This window comes from Hermetia illucens, chromosome 7 (genome assembly GCF_905115235.1).
Source record: "Hermetia illucens chromosome 7, iHerIll2.2.curated.20191125, whole genome shotgun sequence".
NCBI lineage: Eukaryota > Metazoa > Arthropoda > Insecta > Diptera > Stratiomyidae > Hermetia > Hermetia illucens.
In genome coordinates, this window is record NC_051855.1 from 15,343,696 (window position 1) to 15,369,023 (window position 25,328).

The 25,328-nt window shown below is 36.1% G+C and overlaps 1 protein-coding gene across 2 annotated transcripts; it reads right to left on the reverse strand.

Moving 5' to 3' along the window:
* Positions 1 to 13,064: 13,064 nt before the first annotated feature.
* LOC119660770 (heterogeneous nuclear ribonucleoprotein 27C-like) lies at positions 13,065 to 20,790 on the reverse strand. 2 transcript variants are annotated; one of them, XM_038069533.1, is made up of 7 exons: positions 20,690 to 20,790; positions 20,347 to 20,628; positions 17,534 to 18,002; positions 17,270 to 17,473; positions 16,583 to 17,205; positions 16,339 to 16,437; positions 13,065 to 14,666 (listed from the first exon to the last, which is right to left on the reverse strand). In XM_038069533.1, the coding sequence occupies exons 3-7, from the start codon at positions 17,569 to 17,571 to the stop codon at positions 14,314 to 14,316; spliced, it is 1,317 nt and encodes a 438-aa protein (XP_037925461.1). In that variant the 5' UTR covers positions 17,572 to 18,002; positions 20,347 to 20,628; positions 20,690 to 20,790; the 3' UTR covers positions 13,065 to 14,313. The 2 variants fall into 2 exon arrangements, with proteins under 2 accessions (XP_037925461.1, XP_037925460.1); XM_038069532.1 differs by having other exon boundaries at positions 20,347 to 20,735.
* Between the last annotated feature and the right edge of the window lie 4,538 nt (positions 20,791 to 25,328).

Sequence of the window (25,328 nt, forward strand, 5' to 3'; positions counted from 1 at the left end):
CGTTTAGTACGTTCCAAATAATGAAAAAAAAATCCAATTTTCGATTTTGAAATTTTAGGGTATCAGAGCAAAAAAGCAAGTGTATAGCCTTTGATTTTTTGATGACGAAAATGGGTAAAAGCTGAAAAATCATTTTTCGAGGATTTAGACGTTAATTTCTCGTTTAGTACGTTCCAAATAATGAAAAAAAAATCCAATTTTCGATTTTGAAATTTTAGGGTATCAGAGCAAAAAAGCAAGGTTATAGCCTTTGATTTTTTGATGACGAAAATGGGTAAAAGCTGAAAAATCATTTTTCGAGGATTTAGACGTTAATTTCTCGTTTAGTACGTTCCAAATAATGAAAAAAAAATCCAATTTTCGATTTTGAAATTTTAGGGTATCAGAGCAAAAAAGCAAGGTTATAGCCTTTGATTTTTTGATGACGAAAATGGGTAAAAGCTGAAAAATCATTTTTCGAGGATTTAGACGTTAATTTCTCGTTTAGTACGTTCCAAATAATGAAAAAAAAATCCAATTTTCGATTTTGAAATTTTAGGGTATCAGAGCAAAAAAGCAAGGTTATAGCCTTTGATTTTTTGATGACGAAAATGGGTAAAAGCTGAAAAATCATTTTTCGAGGATTTAGACGTTAATTTCTCGTTTAGTACGTTCCAAATAATGAAAAAAAAATCCAATTTTCGATTTTGAAATTTTAGGGTATCAGAGCAAAAAAGCAAGGTTATAGCCTTTGATTTTTTGATGACGAAAATGGGTAAAAGCTGAAAAATCATTTTTCGAGGATTTAGACGTTAATTTCTCGTTTAGTACGTTCCAAATAATGAAAAAAAAATCCAATTTTCGATTTTGAAATTTTAGGGTATCAGAGCAAAAAAGCAAGGTTATAGCCTTTGATTTTTTGATGACGAAAATGGGTAAAAGCTGAAAAATCATTTTTCGAGGATTTAGACGTTAATTTCTCGTTTAGTACGTTCCAAATAATGAAAAAAAAATCCAATTTTCGATTTTGAAATTTTAGGGTATCAGAGCAAAAAAGCAAGGTTATAGCCTTTGATTTTTTGATGACGAAAATGGGTAAAAGCTGAAAAATCATTTTTCGAGGATTTAGACGTTAATTTCTCGTTTAGTACGTTCCAAATAATGAAAAAAAAATCCAATTTTCGATTTTGAAATTTTAGGGTATCAGAGCAAAAAAGCAAGGTTATAGCCTTTGATTTTTTGATGACGAAAATGGGTAAAAGCTGAAAAATCATTTTTCGAGGATTTAGACGTTAATTTCTCGTTTAGTACGTTCCAAATAATGAAAAAAAAATCCAATTTTCGATTTTGAAATTTTAGGGTATCAGAGCAAAAAAGCAAGGTTATAGCCTTTGATTTTTTGATGACGAAAATGGGTAAAAGCTGAAAAATCATTTTTCGAGGATTTAGACGTTAATTTCTCGTTTAGTACGTTCCAAATAATGAAAAAAAAATCCAATTTTCGATTTTGAAATTTTAGGGTATCAGAGCAAAAAAGCAAGGTTATAGCCTTTGATTTTTTGATGACGAAAATGGGTAAAAGCTGAAAAATCATTTTTCGAGGATTTAGACGTTAATTTCTCGTTTAGTACGTTCCAAATAATGAAAAAAAAATCCAATTTTCGATTTTGAAATTTTAGGGTATCAGAGCAAAAAAGCAAGGTTATAGCCTTTGATTTTTTGATGACGAAAATGGGTAAAAGCTGAAAAATCATTTTTCGAGGATTTAGACGTTAATTTCTCGTTTAGTACGTTCCAAATAATGAAAAAAAAATCCAATTTTCGATTTTGAAATTTTAGGGTATCAGAGCAAAAAAGCAAGTGTATAGCCTTTGATTTTTTGATGACGAAAATGGGTAAAAGCTGAAAAATCATTTTTCGAGGATTTAGACGTTAATTTCTCGTTTAGTACGTTCCAAATAATGAAAAAAAAATCCAATTTTCGATTTTGAAATTTTAGGGTATCAGAGCAAAAAAGCAAGGTTATAGCCTTTGATTTTTTGATGACGAAAATGGGTAAAAGCTGAAAAATCATTTTTCGAGGATTTAGACGTTAATTTCTCGTTTAGTACGTTCCAAATAATGAAAAAAAAATCCAATTTTCGATTTTGAAATTTTAGGGTATCAGAGCAAAAAAGCAAGGTTATAGCCTTTGATTTTTTGATGACGAAAATGGGTAAAAGCTGAAAAATCATTTTTCGAGGATTTAGACGTTAATTTCTCGTTTAGTACGTTCCAAATAATGAAAAAAAAATCCAATTTTCGATTTTGAAATTTTAGGGTATCAGAGCAAAAAAGCAAGGTTATAGCCTTTGATTTTTTGATGACGAAAATGGGTAAAAGCTGAAAAATCATTTTTCGAGGATTTAGACGTTAATTTCTCGTTTAGTACGTTCCAAATAATGAAAAAAAAATCCAATTTTCGATTTTGAAATTTTAGGGTATCAGAGCAAAAAAGCAAGGTTATAGCCTTTGATTTTTTGATGACGAAAATGGGTAAAAGCTGAAAAATCATTTTTCGAGGATTTAGACGTTAATTTCTCGTTTAGTACGTTCCAAATAATGAAAAAAAAATCCAATTTTCGATTTTGAAATTTTAGGGTATCAGAGCAAAAAAGCAAGGTTATAGCCTTTGATTTTTTGATGACGAAAATGGGTAAAAGCTGAAAAATCATTTTTCGAGGATTTAGACGTTAATTTCTCGTTTAGTACGTTCCAAATAATGAAAAAAAAATCCAATTTTCGATTTTGAAATTTTAGGGTATCAGAGCAAAAAAGCAAGGTTATAGCCTTTGATTTTTTGATGACGAAAATGGGTAAAAGCTGAAAAATCATTTTTCGAGGATTTAGACGTTAATTTCTCGTTTAGTACGTTCCAAATAATGAAAAAAAAATCCAATTTTCGATTTTGAAATTTTAGGGTATCAGAGCAAAAAAGCAAGGTTATAGCCTTTGATTTTTTGATGACGAAAATGGGTAAAAGCTGAAAAATCATTTTTCGAGGATTTAGACGTTAATTTCTCGTTTAGTACGTTCCAAATAATGAAAAAAAAATCCAATTTTCGATTTTGAAATTTTAGGGTATCAGAGCAAAAAAGCAAGGTTATAGCCTTTGATTTTTTGATGACGAAAATGGGTAAAAGCTGAAAAATCATTTTTCGAGGATTTAGACGTTAATTTCTCGTTTAGTACGTTCCAAATAATGAAAAAAAAATCCAATTTTCGATTTTGAAATTTTAGGGTATCAGAGCAAAAAAGCAAGGTTATAGCCTTTGATTTTTTGATGACGAAAATGGGTAAAAGCTGAAAAATCATTTTTCGAGGATTTAGACGTTAATTTCTCGTTTAGTACGTTCCAAATAATGAAAAAAAAATCCAATTTTCGATTTTGAAATTTTAGGGTATCAGAGCAAAAAAGCAAGGTTATAGCCTTTGATTTTTTGATGACGAAAATGGGTAAAAGCTGAAAAATCATTTTTCGAGGATTTAGACGTTAATTTCTCGTTTAGTACGTTCCAAATAATGAAAAAAAAAATCCAATTTTCGATTTTGAATTTTAGGGTATCAGAGCAAAAAAGCAAGGTTATAGCCTTTGATTTTTTGATGACGAAAATGGGTAAAAGCTGAAAAATCATTTTTCGAGGATTTAGACGTTAATTTCTCGTTTAGTACGTTCCAAATAATGAAAAAAAAATCCAATTTTCGATTTTGAAATTTTAGGGTATCAGAGCAAAAAAGCAAGGTTATATAGCCTTTGATTTTTTGATGACGAAAATGGGTAAAAGCTGAAAAATCATTTTTCGAGGATTTAGACGTTAATTTCTCGTTTAGTACGTTCCAAATAATGAAAAAAAAATCCAATTTTCGATTTTGAAATTTTAGGGTATCAGAGCAAAAAAGCAAGGTTATAGCCTTTGATTTTTTGATGACGAAAATGGGTAAAAGCTGAAAAATCATTTTTCGAGGATTTAGACGTTAATTTCTCGTTTAGTACGTTCCAAATAATGAAAAAAAAATCCAATTTTCGATTTTGAAATTTTAGGGTATCAGAGCAAAAAAGCAAGGTTATAGCCTTTGATTTTTTGATGACGAAAATGGGTAAAAGCTGAAAAATCATTTTTCGAGGATTTAGACGTTAATTTCTCGTTTAGTACGTTCCAAATAATGAAAAAAAAATCCAATTTTCGATTTTGAAATTTTAGGGTATCAGAGCAAAAAAGCAAGGTTATAGCCTTTGATTTTTTGATGACGAAAATGGGTAAAAGCTGAAAAATCATTTTTCGAGGATTTAGACGTTAATTTCTCGTTTAGTACGTTCCAAATAATGAAAAAAAAATCCAATTTTCGATTTTAATTTTAGGGTATCAGAGCAAAAAAGCAAGGTTATAGCCTTTGATTTTTTGATGACGAAAATGGGTAAAAGCTGAAAAATCATTTTTCGAGGATTTAGACGTTAATTTCTCGTTTAGTACGTTCCAAATAATGAAAAAAAAATCCAATTTTCGATTTTAATTTTAGGGTATCAGAGCAAAAAAGCAAGGTTATAGCCTTTGATTTTTTGATGACGAAAATGGGTAAAAGCTGAAAAATCATTTTTCGAGGATTTAGACGTTAATTTCTCGTTTAGTACGTTCCAAATAATGAAAAAAAAATCCAATTTTCGATTTTGAAATTTTAGGGTATCAGAGCAAAAAAGCAAGGTTATAGCCTTTGATTTTTTGATGACGAAAATGGGTAAAAGCTGAAAAATCATTTTTCGAGGATTTAGACGTTAATTTCTCGTTTAGTACGTTCCAAATAATGAAAAAAAAATCCAATTTTCGATTTTGAAATTTTAGGGTATCAGAGCAAAAAAGCAAGGTTATAGCCTTTGATTTTTTGATGACGAAAATGGGTAAAAGCTGAAAAATCATTTTTCGAGGATTTAGACGTTAATTTCTCGTTTAGTACGTTCCAAATAATGAAAAAAAAATCCAATTTTCGATTTTGAAATTTTAGGGTATCAGAGCAAAAAAGCAAGGTTATAGCCTTTGATTTTTTGATGACGAAAATGGGTAAAAGCTGAAAAATCATTTTTCGAGGATTTAGACGTTAATTTCTCGTTTAGTACGTTCCAAATAATGAAAAAAAAATCCAATTTTCGATTTTGAAATTTTAGGGTATCAGAGCAAAAAAGCAAGGTTATAGCCTTTGATTTTTTGATGACGAAAATGGGTAAAAGCTGAAAAATCATTTTTCGAGGATTTAGACGTTAATTTCTCGTTTAGTACGTTCCAAATAATGAAAAAAAAATCCAATTTTCGATTTTGAAATTTTAGGGTATCAGAGCAAAAAAGCAAGTGTATAGCCTTTGATTTTTTGATGACGAAAATGGGTAAAAGCTGAAAAATCATTTTTCGAGGATTTAGACGTTAATTTCTCGTTTAGTACGTTCCAAATAATGAAAAAAAAATCCAATTTTCGATTTTGAAATTTTAGGGTATCAGAGCAAAAAAGCAAGGTTATAGCCTTTGATTTTTTGATGACGAAAATGGGTAAAAGCTGAAAAATCATTTTTCGAGGATTTAGACGTTAATTTCTCGTTTAGTACGTTCCAAATAATGAAAAAAAAATCCAATTTTCGATTTTGAAATTTTAGGGTATCAGAGCAAAAAAGCAAGTGTATAGCCTTTGATTTTTTGATGACGAAAATGGGTAAAAGCTGAAAAATCATTTTTCGAGGATTTAGACGTTAATTTCTCGTTTAGTACGTTCCAAATAATGAAAAAAAAATCCAATTTTCGATTTTGAAATTTTAGGGTATCAGAGCAAAAAAGCAAGGTTATAGCCTTTGATTTTTTGATGACGAAAATGGGTAAAAGCTGAAAAATCATTTTTCGAGGATTTAGACGTTAATTTCTCGTTTAGTACGTTCCAAATAATGAAAAAAAAATCCAATTTTCGATTTTGAAATTTTAGGGTATCAGAGCAAAAAAGCAAGGTTATAGCCTTTGATTTTTTGATGACGAAAATGGGTAAAAGCTGAAAAATCATTTTTCGAGGATTTAGACGTTAATTTCTCGTTTAGTACGTTCCAAATAATGAAAAAAAAATCCAATTTTCGATTTTGAAATTTTAGGGTATCAGAGCAAAAAAGCAGGGTTATAGCCTTTGATTTTTTGATGACGAAAATGGGTAAAAGCTGAAAAATCATTTTTCGAGGATTTAGACGTTAATTTCTCGTTTAGTACGTTCCAAATAATGAAAAAAAAATCCAATTTTCGATTTTGAAATTTTAGGGTATCAGAGCAAAAAAGCAAGGTTATAGCCTTTGATTTTTTGATGACGAAAATGGGTAAAAGCTGAAAAATCATTTTTCGAGGATTTGGACGTTAATTTCTCGTTTAGTACGTTCCAAATAATGAAAAAAAAACCCAATTTTCGATTTTGAAATTTTAGGGTATCAACGTCACAAAGCGAGGTTATAGCCTTTGATTTTTTGATGACGAAAATGGGTAAAAGCTGAAAAATCATTTTTCGAGGATTTGGACGTTAATTTCTCGTTTAGTACGTTCCAAATAATGAAAAAAAAAGCCAATTTTCGATTTTGAAATTTTAGGGTATCAGAGTAAAAAAGCAAGGTTATAGCCTTTGATTTTTTGATGACGAAAATGGGTAAAAGCTGAAAAATCATTTTTCGAGGATTTGGACGTTAATTTCTCGTTTAGTACGTTCCAAATAATGAAAAAAAAATCCAATTTTCGATTTTGAAATTTTAGGGTATCAGAGCAAAAAAGCAAGGTTATAGCCTTTGATTTTTTGATGACGAAAATGGGTAAAAGCTGAAAAATCATTTTTCGAGGATTTGGACGTTAATTTCTCGTTTAGTACGTTCCAAATAATGAAAAAAAAACCCAATTTTCGATTTTGAAATTTTAGGGTATCAACGTCACAAAGCGAGGTTATAGCCTTTGATTTTTTGATGACGAAAATGGGTAAAAGCTGAAAAATCATTTTTCGAGGATTTGGACGTTAATTTCTCGTTTAGTACGTTCCAAATAATGAAAAAAAAAGCCAATTTTTGATTTTGAAATTTTAGGGTATCAGAGTAAAAAAGCAAGGTTATAGCCTTTGATTTTTTGATGACGAAAATGGGTAAAAGCTGAAAAATCATTTTTCGAGGATTTGGACGTTAATTTCTCGTTTAGTACGTTCCAAATAATGAAAAAAAAATCCAATTTTCGATTTTGAAATTTTAGGGTATCAGAGCAAAAAAGCAAGGTTATAGCCTTTGATTTTTTGATGACGAAAATGGGTAAAAGCTGAAAAATCATTTTTCGAGGATTTGGACGTTAATTTCTCGTTTAGTACGTTCCAAATAATGAAAAAAAAATCCAATTTTCGATTTTGAAATTTTAGGGTATCAGAGTAAAAAAGCAAGGTTATAGCCTTTGATTTTTCGATGACGAAAATGGGTAAAAGCTGAAAAATCATTTTTCGAGGATTTGGACGTTAATTTCTCGTTTAGTACGTTCCAAATAATGAAAAAAAAATCCAATTTTCGATTTTGAAATTTTAGGGTATCAGAGCAAAAAAGCAAGTGTATAGCCTTTGATTTTTGGATGACGAAAATGGGTAAAAGCTGAAAAATCATTTTTCGAGGATTTAGACGTTAATTTCTCGTTTAGTACGTTCCAAATAATGAAAAAAAAATCCAATTTTCGATTTTGAAATTTTAGGGTATCAGAGCAAAAAAGCAAGTGTATAGCCTTTGATTTTTGGATGACGAAAATGGGTAAAAGCTGAAAAATCATTTTTCGAGGATTTAGACGTTAATTTCTCGTTTAGTACGTTCCAAATAATGAAAAAAAAATCCAATTTTCGATTTTGAAATTTTAGGGTATCAGAGCAAAAAAGCAAGTGTATAGCCTTTGATTTTTTGATGACGAAAATGGGTAAAAGCTGAAAAATCATTTCTCGAGGATTTAGACGTTAATTTCTCGTTTAGTACGTTCCAAATAATGAAAAAAAAATCCAATTTTCGATTTTGAAATTTTAGGGTATCAGAGTAAAAAAGCAAGTGTATAGCCTTTGATTTTTTGATGACGAAAATGGGTAAAAGCTGAAAAATCATTTTTCGAGGATTTGGACGTTAATTTCTCGTTTAGTACTTTCCAAATAATGAAAAAAAAACCCAATTTTCGATTTTGAAATTTTAGGGTATCAGAGCAAAAAAGCAAGTGTATAGCCTATGATTTGATGATGACGAAAATGGGGGAAAAGCTGAAAAATCCCTTTTCGAGGATTTAGACGTTAATTTCTCGTTTAGTACTTGCCAAATAATGAAAAGGAACCTGATTTGTGATCTAGAGATCTGTGGGTATCAGCTTCGGAGGGCAAGTGTATAGTCTTCGAAATGAAGGCGACGAAAATGGCGGAAAGGCTGAAAAATCCCTTTTCGAGGGTTCAAACGCTAATTTCTCGGTTAGTACTTAGAACTAAAGAAGCGTTTAAAGTTCTTCCCAAGATTCCTCCAAATTTCAGAAATTTTCGTGGTACTAAGACGCCCCATCCTATATACCATTATCAAGCTCAGGCCCCTCCCGCGAGAGCAGTGATTTCGAATTAAGCCTGTTTTCCAGAAATTCTGAATATTGACGGCGTTACAAGCGTTTATAATTTTTCCCAGGTTTGGTGGAAATTTCGACTATTTTCCTGATACCCACACTCTCTCAACGAAATGCCTTTTTCAAGGCCAGACCCTCCGGCGAAATCAGTGATCACGCGAACCTTTCCGGTATGTTACAGCTGAGACCACCCGCGATGGTGGTGAGCACGAATTTCGCTCGTTTTCTGGAAATTCGCAGTCCTAACGGCGTTAGAAGGGATTAAACCTTTTCCAGGATGACTGGAAACGTCGGGAATTTGTCTGGTACCCACACCAGCCAACCTACATACCACTTTCTAGCTAAGATCCTCCACCGATCCGAGTGATGATAAATTTTCGCCCTTTTTTCGAAATTAAGAATATTAACGGCATTAAAAACGTTTAAAATTTTCCCCAAGATTCCTCCAAATTTGAGAAATTTTGCTGGGACCCAGACCCCCCAAACTATATACCATTTTGAAGCTCATACCCTGCGCCGAAAGTGGTGATCACGAATTAAGCATGGACCAATTTTCCTCAAACAAGTGGAACTATCTACCATTAAAATGTTTACCATCATCATCAGGACACCCTGAATGCTCTCGGTATTCATAATTTCTTTGTGTTAAGTTCCTGAGTGAATATTTTTAATATATTGAGGACTCTCCCTAGTGGATTTTTGTGATGGTTTGAACGCTCTTCCTATGCTTCCGAAAACCATCGGACAAAGGGTGATATGTTGTTCTAAAGTTGTGTTTTGCTGGATAAGCGGTGCCCGCATACGTTATTGGCATAAACAACGGCAATTATAAGGGTCTTTTATTGTAATTTTTTTGTCTCTTGTGACAATATTTTTTTCCTTTTTATAAACAACATTACTCAAAGTTATAATTTTATCTGGTAAATATTATACATTTGGACAGGATGCACGCATAATATGCTACACACTACTGTAAGCTGGCCAGAGTGTTACCAAAATTTCAACTTTCATTCATAAGAAAAGGGTTCATTCGATGTAAATTACTATAAATTAACGTTGAGAAAATCTGGATTGACCGCCTCTAAATACTAATTTTATAAAGATACTCCCATTTTGCTGGATACTTCCAGTGTTTCCTTTGAACAGGATTCTTTCCAACCAGAATTCCTGGCCTTCTAAGAGGTTTTTTAGTTAAAATTTCTTTCTGAAACTTTACCAAAACAATTTCTCAACAAATTTTTAGATAAACTAATACCAAGGATAATCTTCTAGGTTCAGATAAAAAGTGATCTTTTCTTTCTCAGAGATATTTTTTTCTTCTATTTCATTTGTTCGTATTCAAATAAATATTTTCAACCAGTTTTTTTTTAATTATTCAATTCTAATTTCTTTTTATACAATAATAGAATCTATATATGTATATAATAGACTTATTCTCATTTTCTTTTTAGCTAAAAATCTTTTGAATGTTAGAGCGTATATATGTCACTGTATGAATTTGTGCTTAGTTCTTTATTCATTCATCCATTTTAGTTGGCTTTTTGTGATATTTCTTTAGATTTTATCTATTTTCTGTACATTGTATTTTGAGTTGCTTTATTCTTGTTTAACATAAATTTTAAAGTGCTTTCATTGGGTTATAAGTTTTAATTTCTATTTGTCTCACTTTAATTTAGGATTATCTAATATGTAACAGTTTACAATTGATTTTTATGTTAAAAGCTTATCTACGAATATATGCGCAAAAAGGTCATTAACAAGATCATATGAGTTATTTGCACTTATTAAAAATAAAGAAAAAATGAGGGCCCTTTTGCGGAACTTACCCTACAACTTTTCTTACTGTCCTTTTTTTGGAGAAACATTCTTTAACTAGAAACAGAATGCTTTTCGCTATAACAAATTATAGGTCATTTGCAAATGCGTACTGTAGAAGTTCATTATATCTCATTTTATAGATATATATAGTAGATTAATTTATTCGCCTATTTTTCCAATGAAAAATTCCATTTGTCCATATATTATTAATGTTAGCAATTGTAATTATGTTAAAATTCTCATTTGATATACATATCTACACTTCAACCGCATTATTAGCATTTAATTTCATTTTCAATTAAGTTTATTCCCCTAAAATTTTACTTTATTTCATTTTAATTCTAATAGTTTTATTTTTAGTTTTGTTTTAAACATAACAGGCCAATCATATGTATTTAACAATTATATCATGTGGGAATATAATGTGCGATTTTTTTATTTCTATATCTTTAATTTGTATTGTGTTTTTCGAATTTTATAGATTTTTTAGATTTATTTTTTTTTTTTTATAGTCATATTATTCTACTCGGTTTTACACAAAAGTATTTGATGAACCAGACCCGTAGTGCGCCTGACTTATGCCTTACAATCGGAAAAGTGGTGAATCGCGATAGTATAGGTCCGCTAGCATCTAAGTGCAAGTATTCCAGTGGCTAATTGTAGCTCCCCAAAAGTAACCTCTGGCTCCTTTGGATGTCCTATGTTTTGGGCTTACTACAAGTAGCACTCAACAAGGAGAGAAGGACACGAATAGCTTGTATGACGGTATCCAACCACGAATCAATGGTCAATTTAGGTGCTAGTGTCCACTATTATTCATCAGTTAATCGGCTGTAAGGCTTTGCTCCGCCATCGAAATAGTCCTTGAATTAACCTCAGAACGTACGGTATGATTTTTTTTTATCTGATGAGATGTTGGCGCAATTTCGTTCCCTTGAAATGTTTGCTTCAACTAAATGCAATCCACATCGCTCTAATTTCAAGTGAATGGAACCATATATACTTATTTCTCATGTTCACCCATCTTTAGCAAATACAAGGTTGCATTGCATCTATAAAATCAAATCTCAAAAACGGTACAGAAAAAAAAAACAATATAAACCACATTTTGATTACATATTAGAAATCATACGCTTGCAACTATCTTTTGTTAGAATTAATATAATTTCCCGGCGTCACTTTTTTTTGATTTAATATTCATTTTAAACATTTTATAACATTTTAAAAGGCATTTTATATAACTGGAGTTCTGTTTGTAATCTCTATTTAGAATAAATTCAAGGAAAATATTATAAAATCTTATTAATGGTTTGATTTTTGGTTTTCTGATTGCATTTGAATTTTTTTTTTCCCCCATTCATTACTCAATAAAAAATTTCAAAATAAAATTCCAGATTGCATGGAAATCCCACCTCAACCTGTGAACCTTGAGGCGGTTGAATATTTTACGGTATCAAAGGAAGACTCTTGTGACTTAATTTGAATTTGAACAATAACAACACAAAAGTCTAACGCAGTCGAATATTATCAATTAAGATTGAAGTTCAAGCTTAAAAAATGTTAACTCACATTTAAATGATCCTCAAATTCAAACCTAACTCCAAAGAAAGTGCATTTAATCGGGCGAATTGGGAATGTTTCATTTTGGGATAGTTACAAAAAACTTTCAGTGGGGTTTTTATCGAATTATTTGTGCAGCAAGGTACGAAACAATATTTCATTGTCCTCGTTGGCATTTCATGCGTGCAATTAATTTTGACAGTTCTATATTTTTATGAGTAATTGGCAACTGTCAATGGAAATTTCTTGACTCGGAGTTGTGACGCCACACAACATGACGCGAGCTTATCAGTCTATTTGAATTTGATTGAAACTTCAAATACTGATAATTTCAAAGACACAGTTTCTTTAAAAAAAAAATGAGCTTTGAGGGTTTTGCTAGATTCCACCATAGAAGTGATTTCCGTCATTAGTGAAAATAAAGCGAAGAGTCTATTCCAGATCAGATTGAATACACCCTTTAATGAAAAGTCCTTTCCGCTGTTAAAATGCTCAGATAGCTTTGGAGCTAAAGTTCAAGTAGCATAAATGCCACTCTGGACCTGAATAGTTATTAATATAACCCTTAAAAATAAAGGAAATGGATATTAAGTTGGACCAGATTGGAAGGGGCTCCCTATGTTGATTCGAAATTCAATTAAAATCACATGCGTTAATAAGATCGTTTTTGGTTTTTCCTTGATAAAACTTAGACAAATTATAAAAAAGAAAACTATAAACACTTTAAAACGCAGCAGCTAAACTTTCCGTTACATAAATATTGTAAGACCGGAATAGTCAATTACATGTTGTGTTCTATTCCACTGTTTTAAATAGCCTTAAAAATGTACACTGCTGTTTGTAAGAAATGCAATATTGTCCGTTTTGATATTCTTAAAAATATCATTTGGAATTCTAGTATTCGAAGGGATAAAAGCTACATAACAATTTTTTTTTTTAGGATACATTGCTTTGTTTCTTTGCTAACAAATTGCTTTTTGGTTTGGTTGTTGTCGTCGTTCCTTTAAAAAAAAATTTTTCTTACCATGTTAGTGTTAGCTGCTCGTATATATAGATAACTGTAGTATTATCATCACTAACTACCGCATTAGCCGTTAAAAATTAGGAGTAAAATTTTTCTCAGAATAATTAAAAATAGCCTGAACCGAGAAACAGAAACCGAATCGTACTTTCTGAACAATAGATGTTTATAAGTATCTGATTTCAAGAACAATATTCCATTTATAATAGCAAAGTTAGAGGAATTGAATTGAACTTGTTCGCTTATTTCGATTTAATGCATTTTTTTTTGTTTTTTCAATTTATTGATCAGAAAGATCATGAAAACATTAAAGGCTTCCATATACAAATATTTGTGTACATATTAAGAACTAAAATAAGCCATAATATAGTTTTAATTCGTTTTCTTCTTTTCAATACCATATTAAAAACTTATTACTCTTAAATTTTAAAGTCAGTCTGTGTATTTTATTCTTCTTTCTCTCGCTTATATTTTTTGGTTTTTCTATTTTTATTTTTTTTGGAAATATGGAACGCATTTGAAGTTCACACTTCTGTGTTTTCCCCTACTTTGGATTTAACTATAAATTTCACTATTTTCTTCGATAACATTTGATCTCCTTCTCTTAAATTTGTATAGATTTTTTTATAACGTGTCTGGTTTTTTTTTTTTGAAATAATAGATACCTTTCGAAGATAATATAATATTGATGTACATGATAACAAGAGTTATTATTTCTTCTGTTACTATTCGTTTCCTAACTTGTGATAACTAATCAGATAACAAAAAATGAGATTTACTTTAGGCATATATATTTTACAATGTGAAATTACTTATTCCAATCAAAATTACAAAGGATACATTGTAAGAATCACGTTCTAGCCGAATTAAAGCTATTAGATGTGTGGATTTTAATATGTAAATCTTAAAAAATTCCCTCAACAATATTCTTACGCTTACATTATCAAAATATTGAAACTTATACTTATGTTTTTTTGTAAGGATTTTTAGTTAAACAGCTTTCTTTCAGTAATTACATCTATATTTACTATTAACACAGACAAAACTCTTCACCTATCCTCCTTGGCAATAAAAAGTTACTTTTTTTTTGTTGTTGAACCGATTCTTGGGAGGAAAATGACTTGAATCAGATTTGCTAAAAGGCAAGTCAGTAACATTAACAACATTAAATTTTTTACGAAAATTTATGTCCAAATACTTTGCTATCTGTACTTTTATGGAACATTGATAAATGAAAGATCTTAAGGATTTAAAATTGAACCAAAGTCAGCTGGCTTTCCTTCTACTCTCCTACTGGAAATTGCTGTATGTAGGTCCATACCCTCCGCCGTAATCTTGCACTCCGCCGGGTGGTTTTGGTGTTTGTCCTTGTGCCGCACTATTGCCGCCAGGTCCGACACCAACAATAGCCCCAGTAGCCCCGCTTGCACTAACGCGACCGCCAGTAACATTACTACCACCTACATCACCTGGACCTACAATACCTGTTGGCGGACCACCTCCTAGACTACGATTACCGCCGCCACTACCAGCTGCTGAGCCGCAACCACCGGGACCGACAGTTACATTAATACCGCTTGTTCCGGTTCCTGTTTGGCTGCTTAAATTGCCACATGCGTTGCCACCACGTGAATACATCTCACCTATTCAGAGTGTTATTGTTTTAATAAATTTAACAGTGCTATATTTGGATGGGAAAAGCGAGAAGAGATACATGAACAGTCATTGAATTTCTTTCAAAAAGCAGCGATCATAGTGTGAAACTTAAAAGTGAAAGCTTTGCTCCTATTAAATTTAAAGAGTGATTCCTCCATTCCATTTTATCAACTTCCGCAACCTTCTGAGGTAAAAGCCTAATTCCATCGAAACTAACTCTTGCTTCCTTCTCATATGCTATTAAAAAAGAATAAGAGCAACACACTACGCAAGAACTTTTTGGAAGTCCACAACTGACTCCCACAAGCCCCAATCCTGCTCGTTCCCACAAGTCTAAATGGTACTCGGGTCAGCCAAGTTTCATTCGTCGTTGCCAAACAATGGGTTTATGGACAACACGATTGCGAGTTACCGTAAATGTATCATTCTCCACATAACAGTACCATTGAAGATTAATGGGGACATTTAGTAACCGAGATGCGAGAAGGATTGACTGCTGAAGCATTTCCCAAAAAAGTAAAGTGTGGGAGTGGCTGGTCCGTTTTAATCTCTCCACTTTCCGCACCCAGCCAAAGTCAAATCTCAGCATTTCTTCGTGGCGAGGAATTGGAACATTAAGGCTTTCAACTATTACTAAGCAGGCTTATTCACAGTCGAACCGGGGCGTCGACCAGTGCATGAGAGGAAATACGTGGACAAGAGTTCAAATTGGTCGCGAAACTATGGTTAACTACTCGATGGTACGACCTGGCTGGGCTAGAACCCGTTCAACAGTAACTTCCTCCTTACCTTGTCCTAACCAACCGAGATGAGAAGAAAAAACAAAAATTTCTATTCACTGAACTCACTTAACAAATATGAAAACAAAAAAAATGAAAACAAATTTCAATTTTTTTTTTATGAATCATTTTTATATAAAAACTTATTTTTTCAATATTTTTTACAATCGTTCTTCGAATTATTATAATAAAAAATATATATAATAATAAAAAATAAACGTTCTAATAATTTTAAAGATAAAATAATTACAATCAACTCATTTACTTTCTCATCCTATTTTGTGTTTTTTAATATTTCTTTCATAGTTATGAATTTTTCCTAAACCAGAAAAATGTTTAAAAATCGACCCCTTTCAACATCATTTGCAAAACAATTTCTCAACTTGAAGCGGAGAGATTTGTTTTCTTCATTCTCGACAAAAAAACAAAAAAAAAAAAACAAAGTTTTAATTGTATGCCACACACTCAATGGAAACAAAACAAAAAAGGCTTTATATGGCGCTACAAAATCTCTTAAGAAAATCATAGGAACATAGAAGAAATAACAAAAGTGGGCACAGTATAACTCTGGACAAGTGGATTTTCACTTTTCATAGCAATATATAGATATCATTAATTATATTTAAAATAAAAAAAAAAACGTATTCGCGTCCTCACTCGCTCCACACTTAGAAACAAATAAAGTCTATACAATATACACCTCCGTTCACATATGTAAAGTTGCTTTGCATTTTCCTTGCGTTCCGTTCGATTTTTTTTTCTTCTTATCCGTTTGTTTTACGTTTCAGATGAAGGGTTTCCTTTCTTATCTTTTCTCTTTCTCATTTTCTACGTTGCTAATTTATTTAAAATTCGTTATTAAAAAAGCTACCAAACTTACCAGCAGCTCCAGCGCTAGCCGAATTTGGTGGAATATTCCAAGTATTCCAGTTGGCTCCGGCCGATGCGGCATTCGGGCCAGTCGTTGAGTTGTACATATCTAATAGAAAAAAAAAGGGAATAGTGTAGGTTTATAGGAGGGACTTTGCTCGACTATCTAAAGTCAGAACATAACGTGAGATAGAAATTCCTGGGCCAAAAACTTGATTGAAATACAAACAAACCCCAGAGCTCTCAATGCTTACCATAACTTCCATATCCTTGCGTTTGTTGTGCTGCCGCATAATTACTCCACTGATGCGGAGGCGGACCTTGAGGGCCAGGTGGAGCACCCCAACCTTGATATGAATTGGGCGCGTTTGGCGTTCCATACCCGTAACTTTGTTGTTGTGATGTACCCCAACCTTGATAACCTTGCATCATATTTGGGGCGCCCATTGCCGCCATATTCATTGGCGGTCCGCTCATTTGACCATTGGGACCCTGTTGCATCATACCTAGCGGAGCACCTTGTGGATGCCCCCACTGATTCATATCTGCACCCATTTTATTTGCATTGGGTCCGTCACGGGGTTCTGCTTTCTTGATTTCAACCTGCTTCCCATGCAAATTTACATAATGTTCGCTGGTGACGCGCTCAACAGATGTCTCATCTTCGAACGATAGGAAGCCGAAACCGCGTGATTTCTTTTTCTCCTGATCGTACATGATAACAACTTCCATTACTTTCCCATAACGACCAAAGAATGCACGCAAATCTGTTTCCGTAACGTTTGATGGTAAGCCGCCAAGAAAGACTTTCGGGAAGTTACCACCTTTTTTGGGTTTCTGCAACGTTCGCGGATTACACTGTTTCGGATCAATTGTTCTATAGAAACAAACAAACAATTAACTTGACCATTGAAATCGACTTGAGGTAGACACAAACTTACCTTCCATCTAAAGTATGTGGACCACTCTGCAGTACATGGGCAACATTTGTGGGATCGGAAAAGGTAACAAAACCGAAGCCACGCGATCGTCCTGTCTCATTATTTTTCATCACAACACAGTCAATAACTTCACCAAAACGACTGAAGTATCGCTGAAGGCTCTCCTGTGTTGTTTCCCATGAGAGCCCTCCAACAAATAGTTTTCTACGTGCCAAAAACATATCATTGTCCTTTTGATCGAATTAATATCAAAGATAAACTTACCCCTTCTCATCATCCTCCATATCTTGTGTCATACGCATTATGATCGCTTCTGGAATATTGTATAAGAAAGCGTCCGCGGTGCCGTAGAATCAATCAAATCAGAAAATAATGCAGTTTTGGAAGTTAACGTAAATTACAAGTTCGTTCGTAGTAACAAAATGAATAATACAAATCCGGAAAAATTGGCAAAAATTCGTTTGCACTATGAAAGTAAAATCCGCTTTTCTTAGTCGGTTTGGAACGTTTAGGTTTCTCTATGCTAATATGCGTTTATGTTTATTATATTTAATTCGCGATTAGTATTTTTATTCTCCTCGATAAAAGTTTGTCGTTTTTTAACTTCCGTTTCCAATTGTGCGAAAACAGAAAAAAATCTAAAGTTGAAATAAAAAATGGAAATAAAAGAATGGTACACGCGATTGATTTCGTTTAGGATGCCATTAGAATGCGTAGTAGACCAAGTGTATTGCTGAAATTGAGAATAAAAAGGATACGTTATGATAGGGAATCTACTGTTAATATGAAATTTGTTTTTTTTTTCGTCTCCCGCAATTTGCGGTCATCATCCCAACAGGCATCACAAGTCAGCCCCATATTCTCAAAATTGCGGTATTGGCTATGAAGCCTACGACAATCAACGATATTACTTTTCTTCCCCGTTTCAAATTTGAAATGCGCGGGCGGCAGCGTCACCACCAAGTGAACACCTTCCGAACCACCCTGATCAAATGGATCGAATAATAATAATAATCGTTGGCGCAACAATCCATGTTGGATTAGGGCCTTGAAGTGTGTTAGAGCACTTCATTCAAGACCGTAACGGTACACTAGGAGGCAATGTGGTCAGCATTGCGCTCGCCCGAGATTATTACCCTTCACAGCTGAGTCGACTGGTGTCCGACGTCAAATCACGATACAAATTCCACTGCCACCAGTGAGATTTGAACCGCGACCTTCCGTACGACAGCCTTGCGCTCTAACCACTCAGCTATCCGGACATCGAATCCCAGATAATTTATCCCAGTGCAACGATAAACCGTGGTCAATATGTGCTGGTAGACGTTAAGCCGGCCGCAAATTGACGAACCTGGTTGACAACCGAATTCCAATTCGTTTAAAACAGACGGCACAGCTCAAGTAGCAACTTAATCATGTCCAACCGGGTCGAAAATCACAACCGATAACAGCTTATGACGATGAAATCCGAGCCCGGTTGTTGGCAGCCATCAGAGCCTATTTCAGCTTACAAAAACTGTTCCACTCGTCGAAGTTCTGTACAAGACAATGATCTTGCCAGTCCTCATGTATTCCTCGAAGACTTGACTGCGTTCGAGGGAGAAAAATCCTCCGGAGATGTCTGGAGTTCCTTATTAAGGCAGGCCTAGACCGGATACCGGTTGTTGTGCCGTTGATGATGATGATGACATCCTTAATTTCAAAAAAGGGGGGAAAATTTGTGATCATTACCATCAGAGGAGGATCTGAGCTACAAAATGGTATGTAGGTTGGCTTTTGTAGGTGCCAGGAAAATTCCCGACATTTCCAGCAACGCCGTTAGTACTGCGGATTTCCAGAAAACGAGCGAAATTCGAGATCAACACCTTCGCCGGGATCTGAACTCTAAAATCTCGTATAGGTTGGCGTCATGACTGCTGTCGGGGGAGAGTCCGAGCTTCAAAATGGTATGTAGGTTGACTTGTGTGGGTCCTAGGAAAATTCCCGACGTTTCCAGGAACCCTAGAAAAACTTTGGTCCCTTGTAACGCCGTTAGTATTGCGAATTTCCAGAAAATGAGCGAAAATCGTGATCACCACCATCGCCGGGGTCCCACCTATAAAACCCCGTATAGGTTGGCGTGATCGCTGCTATCGGCGGGTCTGGGCTTGAAAACGACATTTCGTTCAAAGAGTGTGGATATCAGGAAAAATAGTCGAAATTTCGAGGAAACTGGACAAAATCGAGCTCAACAGGTTGCAGTGGGCGGGTCACTTAATCCGTATGAATGGGGATGATCCACACCGAAATATCTGTAAGGGCAATATCTACGGTAGAAAAAGACGACGAAGCAGACCCTGCCTGAGATGGAGCGATGGCGTAGGTCAGGACGAAAGACAGCTTTTAGGGATATCGAATTGGTGAACCTTGGCGCAAAACCGGGATGTCTAAAATTCTTTATTAAGCAGGCCTAGACAATATACCGGTTGTTGCGCCGTTGATGATGATGATTATGTCCAACCGTCGCTGGAACTTGAACGAGCGCCCCGTTTGGAGAGGTCCTTGCTGTAATGCCGGTCAGTCGGAAGTTGTAGTAATGCAGTCAGTTCGCACTAGTCCCAGGCTCTTTCCATTCACCGGCAATGTTTTGAACAAACGCGCGCAATTTCACTAACCATGTAATCGCTCCTCAGCTCACCACACATTCTTTATCAAAGAAATTGGCAACTTATGCGATCCACATTGAAGTAAGCCGATGCCATGTGTCGGGCAACCGGCGGTGTCGCGTGAATAACAAATGTGAAAACTCCGCACGGGGCGCGGATGAAAGCAATTCCAGCAACAGACTGCCCAGCGAAAATGACAGATCGCCACAGATTAACCATAGACGCACGGATCGCACTATCACCGGTGAGCAGATACTAGCTTCCTCCTTGGCTGTACACGAGCAAGGGTGCTTGGTCGATCAGCAGGTCCTGCGAAAGGATGGAAAACATACGGGGCCCGAAGCCAACTTGGGAGCGTACGCCCCATGACAATCACCTCCGAATTCGGATAAAAGCAACAGCCATGCCTAGTCCACACACTCCATTACTCACCTTGCAGTTTCTTTCGATTCCTTTTCATCACTCCCTTCCGTGCGATGCTTCCTTACAATTCATTTACTCGGCGCTGCTCCATAGGGAACCCTTCTCGATGTTTTCTGGTAATTGTTCCACGCACTCGTCTTACCCGCAGAACTCATCCATTTACTACTTCATTCAGACAAACTGTCCCAGGATTACTTGAGAGAAACCTCCTTGCGATATCTTCTCGTCCAATGTCGAATTGTTTCGGATAGGATTTGGATTTGAAAGGTGCTGTCTAGTCTTTTTGCTTTCCTTCCATCAAAATATTTATCAAAATTGTATATGTGTACGATGAAAATCACTAATAACTAACCTAAACTGTTGCGTGGCGCGGCGGGCAGTCTGGAAACGGAAAAGAAACGAAAGCGAGAAAGGGGCCACAGATACACTGCGCGCCGCTATAGATAAAAGATACTTTCTCGTATGGCCTGCATGTGGGGTTGATGTAGGTGCGAGTGAGATGAAGCTATTCCCGCGGCGTTCGCTGGTTCCGTGTGTATTGCGAAACATGCATGTATGGAGTATCTAAGAACACGCAACGTCAAACAGCGCTGACGACTGTCAAGATATCTTGAGGGGGTAGGAAGGGGATGTAACGTTTCCATGATTTTGCATTGGGAAAATAAGAAGGATAGAGCGATTCCTGGGAGTAGCTAATGAGGCTAAGATGATAGATGTAAATAAATTGGCGGTTGTCATATTTCGAACGGCTTCCCGTCGTATCCATGCTGTCCCCTTAATAGGGTAATCCCAGATCCAGCTTATCAGCTGACTCGGTATCGTCTTAACACCATAAGAAAGTCGATCAAAATGTGAACACTTCATGCAATCGTCGAGTCTTTCCAGGTTATTAATTAACGGTCAACAAACAGAGAAAATACCAATTAATTATTGTCCTCAGGAGGAGGAGAAAGCAAGAAACTTATCCTACGTTTAAAACTACTTAAAGTAGGGAAGTTAAAAGGACCAAGCTGTTTTGCGTTATAATTTTGGCAAAGCCTGGGAATCGGGGAATGAAAATAGACTTCGAGCTCTGCGAAACGCACGTTGAAAATGTCTGCGCTACGTGTATTATAAGACGCAGGACGGCAGGTGATCTCGTCAGCGACGAAGCAGTCCATCAGGCTCGAGTAAAGTTTAAAGAATGTGCATAGATCCAGATAGGATCTACGCTGTTGTGGGAAGGGAAGGTTCAGAAAGCGGAGGCGGGAGGGGTAAACCACACATGGGAAGCTTTTCTTAAAGAAAAGGGAACGGGTGAATTTACGTTGCACATTTTCAAGGGCAAGACAATCACAGTTACGGGATGGTAACCAGATCACGGAGCAATACTCGAGGGTATTCCTCACGAGGGAATTGAAGAGAGCTAAGGAGGGTTGGATGAAGTCAAAATCAGAGGAGGAGCGAAGAATAAAGCCTGACAATTTTGCTGCTCGATTGATGACATCGAGGCGATGGGTGTCAAAGCGGAGCTTATTGTCGAAAGTAACTCCGAGGTCTTGAGTGGAATTTAAGCAGGATAAGGAATGTCCGTTAAGCGAGTAGGAGAAAGAAGTGGGTGAGGATTTTAAGGAGTAGCACATAGAGTGACACTTTCTGACGTTTAGCGCTAAACCATTAGTCGAGCATCAACGAACCAGAGTGTCCATGTTATACTGAAGGGAAACAGTCCATAGGCGACGATATAGCGGAAAACAGCTTAAGGTCGTTTGTATAGAGCAAACAGGGACAAGTAAGGAGGAGAGGAAGGTCGTTAATAAAAAATAAAAAAAGCAAAGGACCCATAATAGACCCCTGTGGGACGCCAGAAGAGGGGTAGAAGGGGCGGGAAGTACAGCCGTCAAAAGAGACGCACCAGGATCGATTGGAAAGGTAAGAGGCAAGCCATAAAACAAGTGGCATGAGAACGTTTAGAGACGAGAGTCCATAGGCGACGATATAGCGGAAAACAGCTTAAGGTCGTTTGTATAGAGCAAACAGGGACAAGTAAGGAGGAGAGGAAGGTCGTTAATAAAAAATAAAAAAAGCAAAGGACCCATAATAGACCCCTGTGGGACGCCAGAAGAGGGGTAGAAGGGGCGGGAAGTACAGCCGTCAAAAGAGACGCACCAGGATCGATTGGAAAGGTAAGAGGCAAGCCATAAAACAAGTGGCATGAGAACGTTTAGAGACGAGAGTTTGGATAGAATTATCTTGTAATTTACAGTGTCCAAGGCTTTCGCGAAGTCAGTATAAATGATGTGCACTTCTTACCGTGAACCAGTTTTGAGCAAAAAGAGGTTTGGAAGCCCATCGTAGTCAGGTCCGACATTGGCATCAAGTTTGCCAATGAGGTATTCGACAAGGATAGGGGTAAGAAGGGGAATGGTAGGCGATGCGAGGCAGGCTACATCTACTATCGGGAGGGATTAGGAGGAAGGGGGAGGAACATAGACTGACGAAAATTAGCAGCAGAGTAAATCACAAGATAGTTGGGGGGGGGGGGGGGGGGTTAGCTGAGAAGCCAGAGGATTTAATGGACGGAGGGGATAAACTGAGCAGGGCAGCGAGAGTTGCGAATGTGGGACGAGAAAGGTTTCAGATTTCCGCGCTTTAGTGAGTCTTCCACGCTGGACAAATATTAAGGATTTGACTTGGTCGAAAGTCTCGCTTCCGCCCAGAAGAATGAACAGCGGCAGATTGCCGCAATCCAACTGCTAATGAATCTATGAAGTTAAACATAGTCACATTTAACTCCGCGTTCCTGGTCTTACACGCCCAACGTGCCACTGCCCAAGCGTTGGTTGACACTCTGAAAGCAGACATATTTTGGGTTTCGGAGACTCATCTAAGTCATAGTATGTCTATGTCAATTTCACCGGATACAGCACTATTCGGCATAACAGCAACACGGGCGCTGCCCTTCTAGTAAAAAAAGAGTACCATTTTGAGGAAGTCGTCATCGATGAGTTACTAGTCTGTTCCGCTGTACCCGCAATAGTGACAACGAATGATAATAAGCGGATTTTGGTAGTTTCCGTTTATATCAAATGCAATTCCTGAAGTGAGCAACTTGGCCATGACTTAAAAGTCTTGGGCGATCTCCAGTTAAAATCAAAATATCTTATCTTCGGTGGTGACTTTAATTCACGGCACAAATCGTGGGGCGATAAGAAAGAAAATTTAAATGGGAAAACCCTGTACAACTGGATCCACGACCCTTTCACGCCAGCCAACCTTGAGGTGGTCTCGTCGGATTCGCCGACAAGACTCACTAGTCAATACATCATTGACTTTTTCCTGCTGCCTGATGAAATCAAGCAAAGTTTTCAGGTAACTTCCTGTAAAATTTTGCCAGGCATGTCCAACCATTTTGCAGTTGAACTCAAAATGGTCTCAACTTCACAACTGCAGAACCATCAGATCATTCGTCCACACTAATTGGGACAAATTCAAGTCAGACTTAGCATCAATGCTGAACTTGAAAAAACTCGCTACAGATCGCGTGCGTGGATTTCATCATCGTAGCTGTTATCGGTTGTGATTTTCGACCCTAGATAGGAGAAATTGTCAACGGTGTCAGCGTGAAATATGCCCGGGTTAAATGCTCTCGCAACGGTTTGATTTTTTCTCGCGCTTTTATATGCTTCCGTCTAACGGTACCTGGCCCCTTGACGGTTGGAATATATGGCATGAGCATGAACTAGTGATCGTAGCGCCATGTAGTTGTAGCGGCAAAATATTGAGCTCCGCTTCATGTATTCGCTGAATTAACATTCTAATTTCGACCAACAATAGATGGCGTCCATGGGAGCATTTATGAGTGATTTAGTTTTGAATTTTTTGGTAATAAAGTACGGCTCCCTAGGTGACTAAGGACTCCTTAGGCGGTTGAAGACAAATTGAAAACTCTGAATTGCACACTAACTATGAAGAAGCTTGTCTTATTTTCCGAGGTCAAAGCGAACCCCCAAGAAACAAAAGTGTGGTGGACCTCGTCCACAACTTCATTGCAAAACACATAATCCGGAGAACGCGCCTTTCCAATCTTGTGCAGGTAAGACTGAAAACTTCCATGCCCACTTAAAAATTGGGTAAGGAAATAGTCAGTCTCACCATGCTTCCGATTCAGCCACGCACCTAAGTTGCCGATGAGCCTCGCAGTCCATCTGCCTCTAGTTTCATTTTGCTACGAGAGCTGCCACTCATCTAGAGTTGCCGTTCTTCGCGAGCAACCACCTCCCTTGCGCTTGTATATGGCCTGATGCTCCTTAGCAATCCTTCTGGTAGCTTTGATTTGCTACGTCTGTACGTGAAATATTCCTGGGTTAAATGCTTTGATGACGGTTTGATTTTCTCTCGCGCGTTTTTATGCTTCCGTCTAACGGTACCTGGCCCCTTGATGGTTGGAATATATGACATGAGTGTGAACTAGTGATCGTAGCGCCATGTAGTTGTAGCGGCAAAATATTGAGCTCCGCTTCATGTATTCGCTGAATTAACATTCTAATTTCGACCAACAATAGATGGCACGCATGGGGCATTTACCAGTGGTTCAGTGGTGCCTCCACAGAAGGGTCCATATTTTATATCCGTAGCGTAGCATAGCCCTTACTATTGTTTTGTATGCTCGGAGCTTTTAAAATCAACAGCAACGATAAGGAACCTCTGTTTGCCAGCTGAACTCGTTCATTCCATTTCCATCTTTCATCAGTTGCACACCTAAGTATATAAAACGACGATAGGAACTCCTTACGGCAAGGCGTCGTGATGATCTCACGTCGAGAGGACCTGCTTCGATTGTAGAAACAATAATTGTTGGCGCAACAGTCCATATTGGTTCAAGGCCTTAACGTGTGTTAGAGCACTTCATTCAAGACCGTAATGTGGTCAGCAATGCGCTCGCCCGCAATTATTACTCTGATTTGACTCAGGTACTTATTTACAGCTGAGTAGACTGGTATTCGACATCC

Coding starts and splice junctions, on each gene's coding strand:
- LOC119660770 (XM_038069533.1), bottom strand. CDS start 17,571: ATGCGTATGACACAAGATATGGAGGATGATGAGAAGGG. Junction 17,206..17,269: donor CCACATACTTTAGATGGAAG/GTAAGTTTGTGT, acceptor TTGTTTCTATAG/AACAATTGATCCGAAACAGT. Junction 14,667..16,338: donor GGCTAGCGCTGGAGCTGCTG/GTAAGTTTGGTA, acceptor CACTCTGAATAG/GTGAGATGTATTCACGTGGT.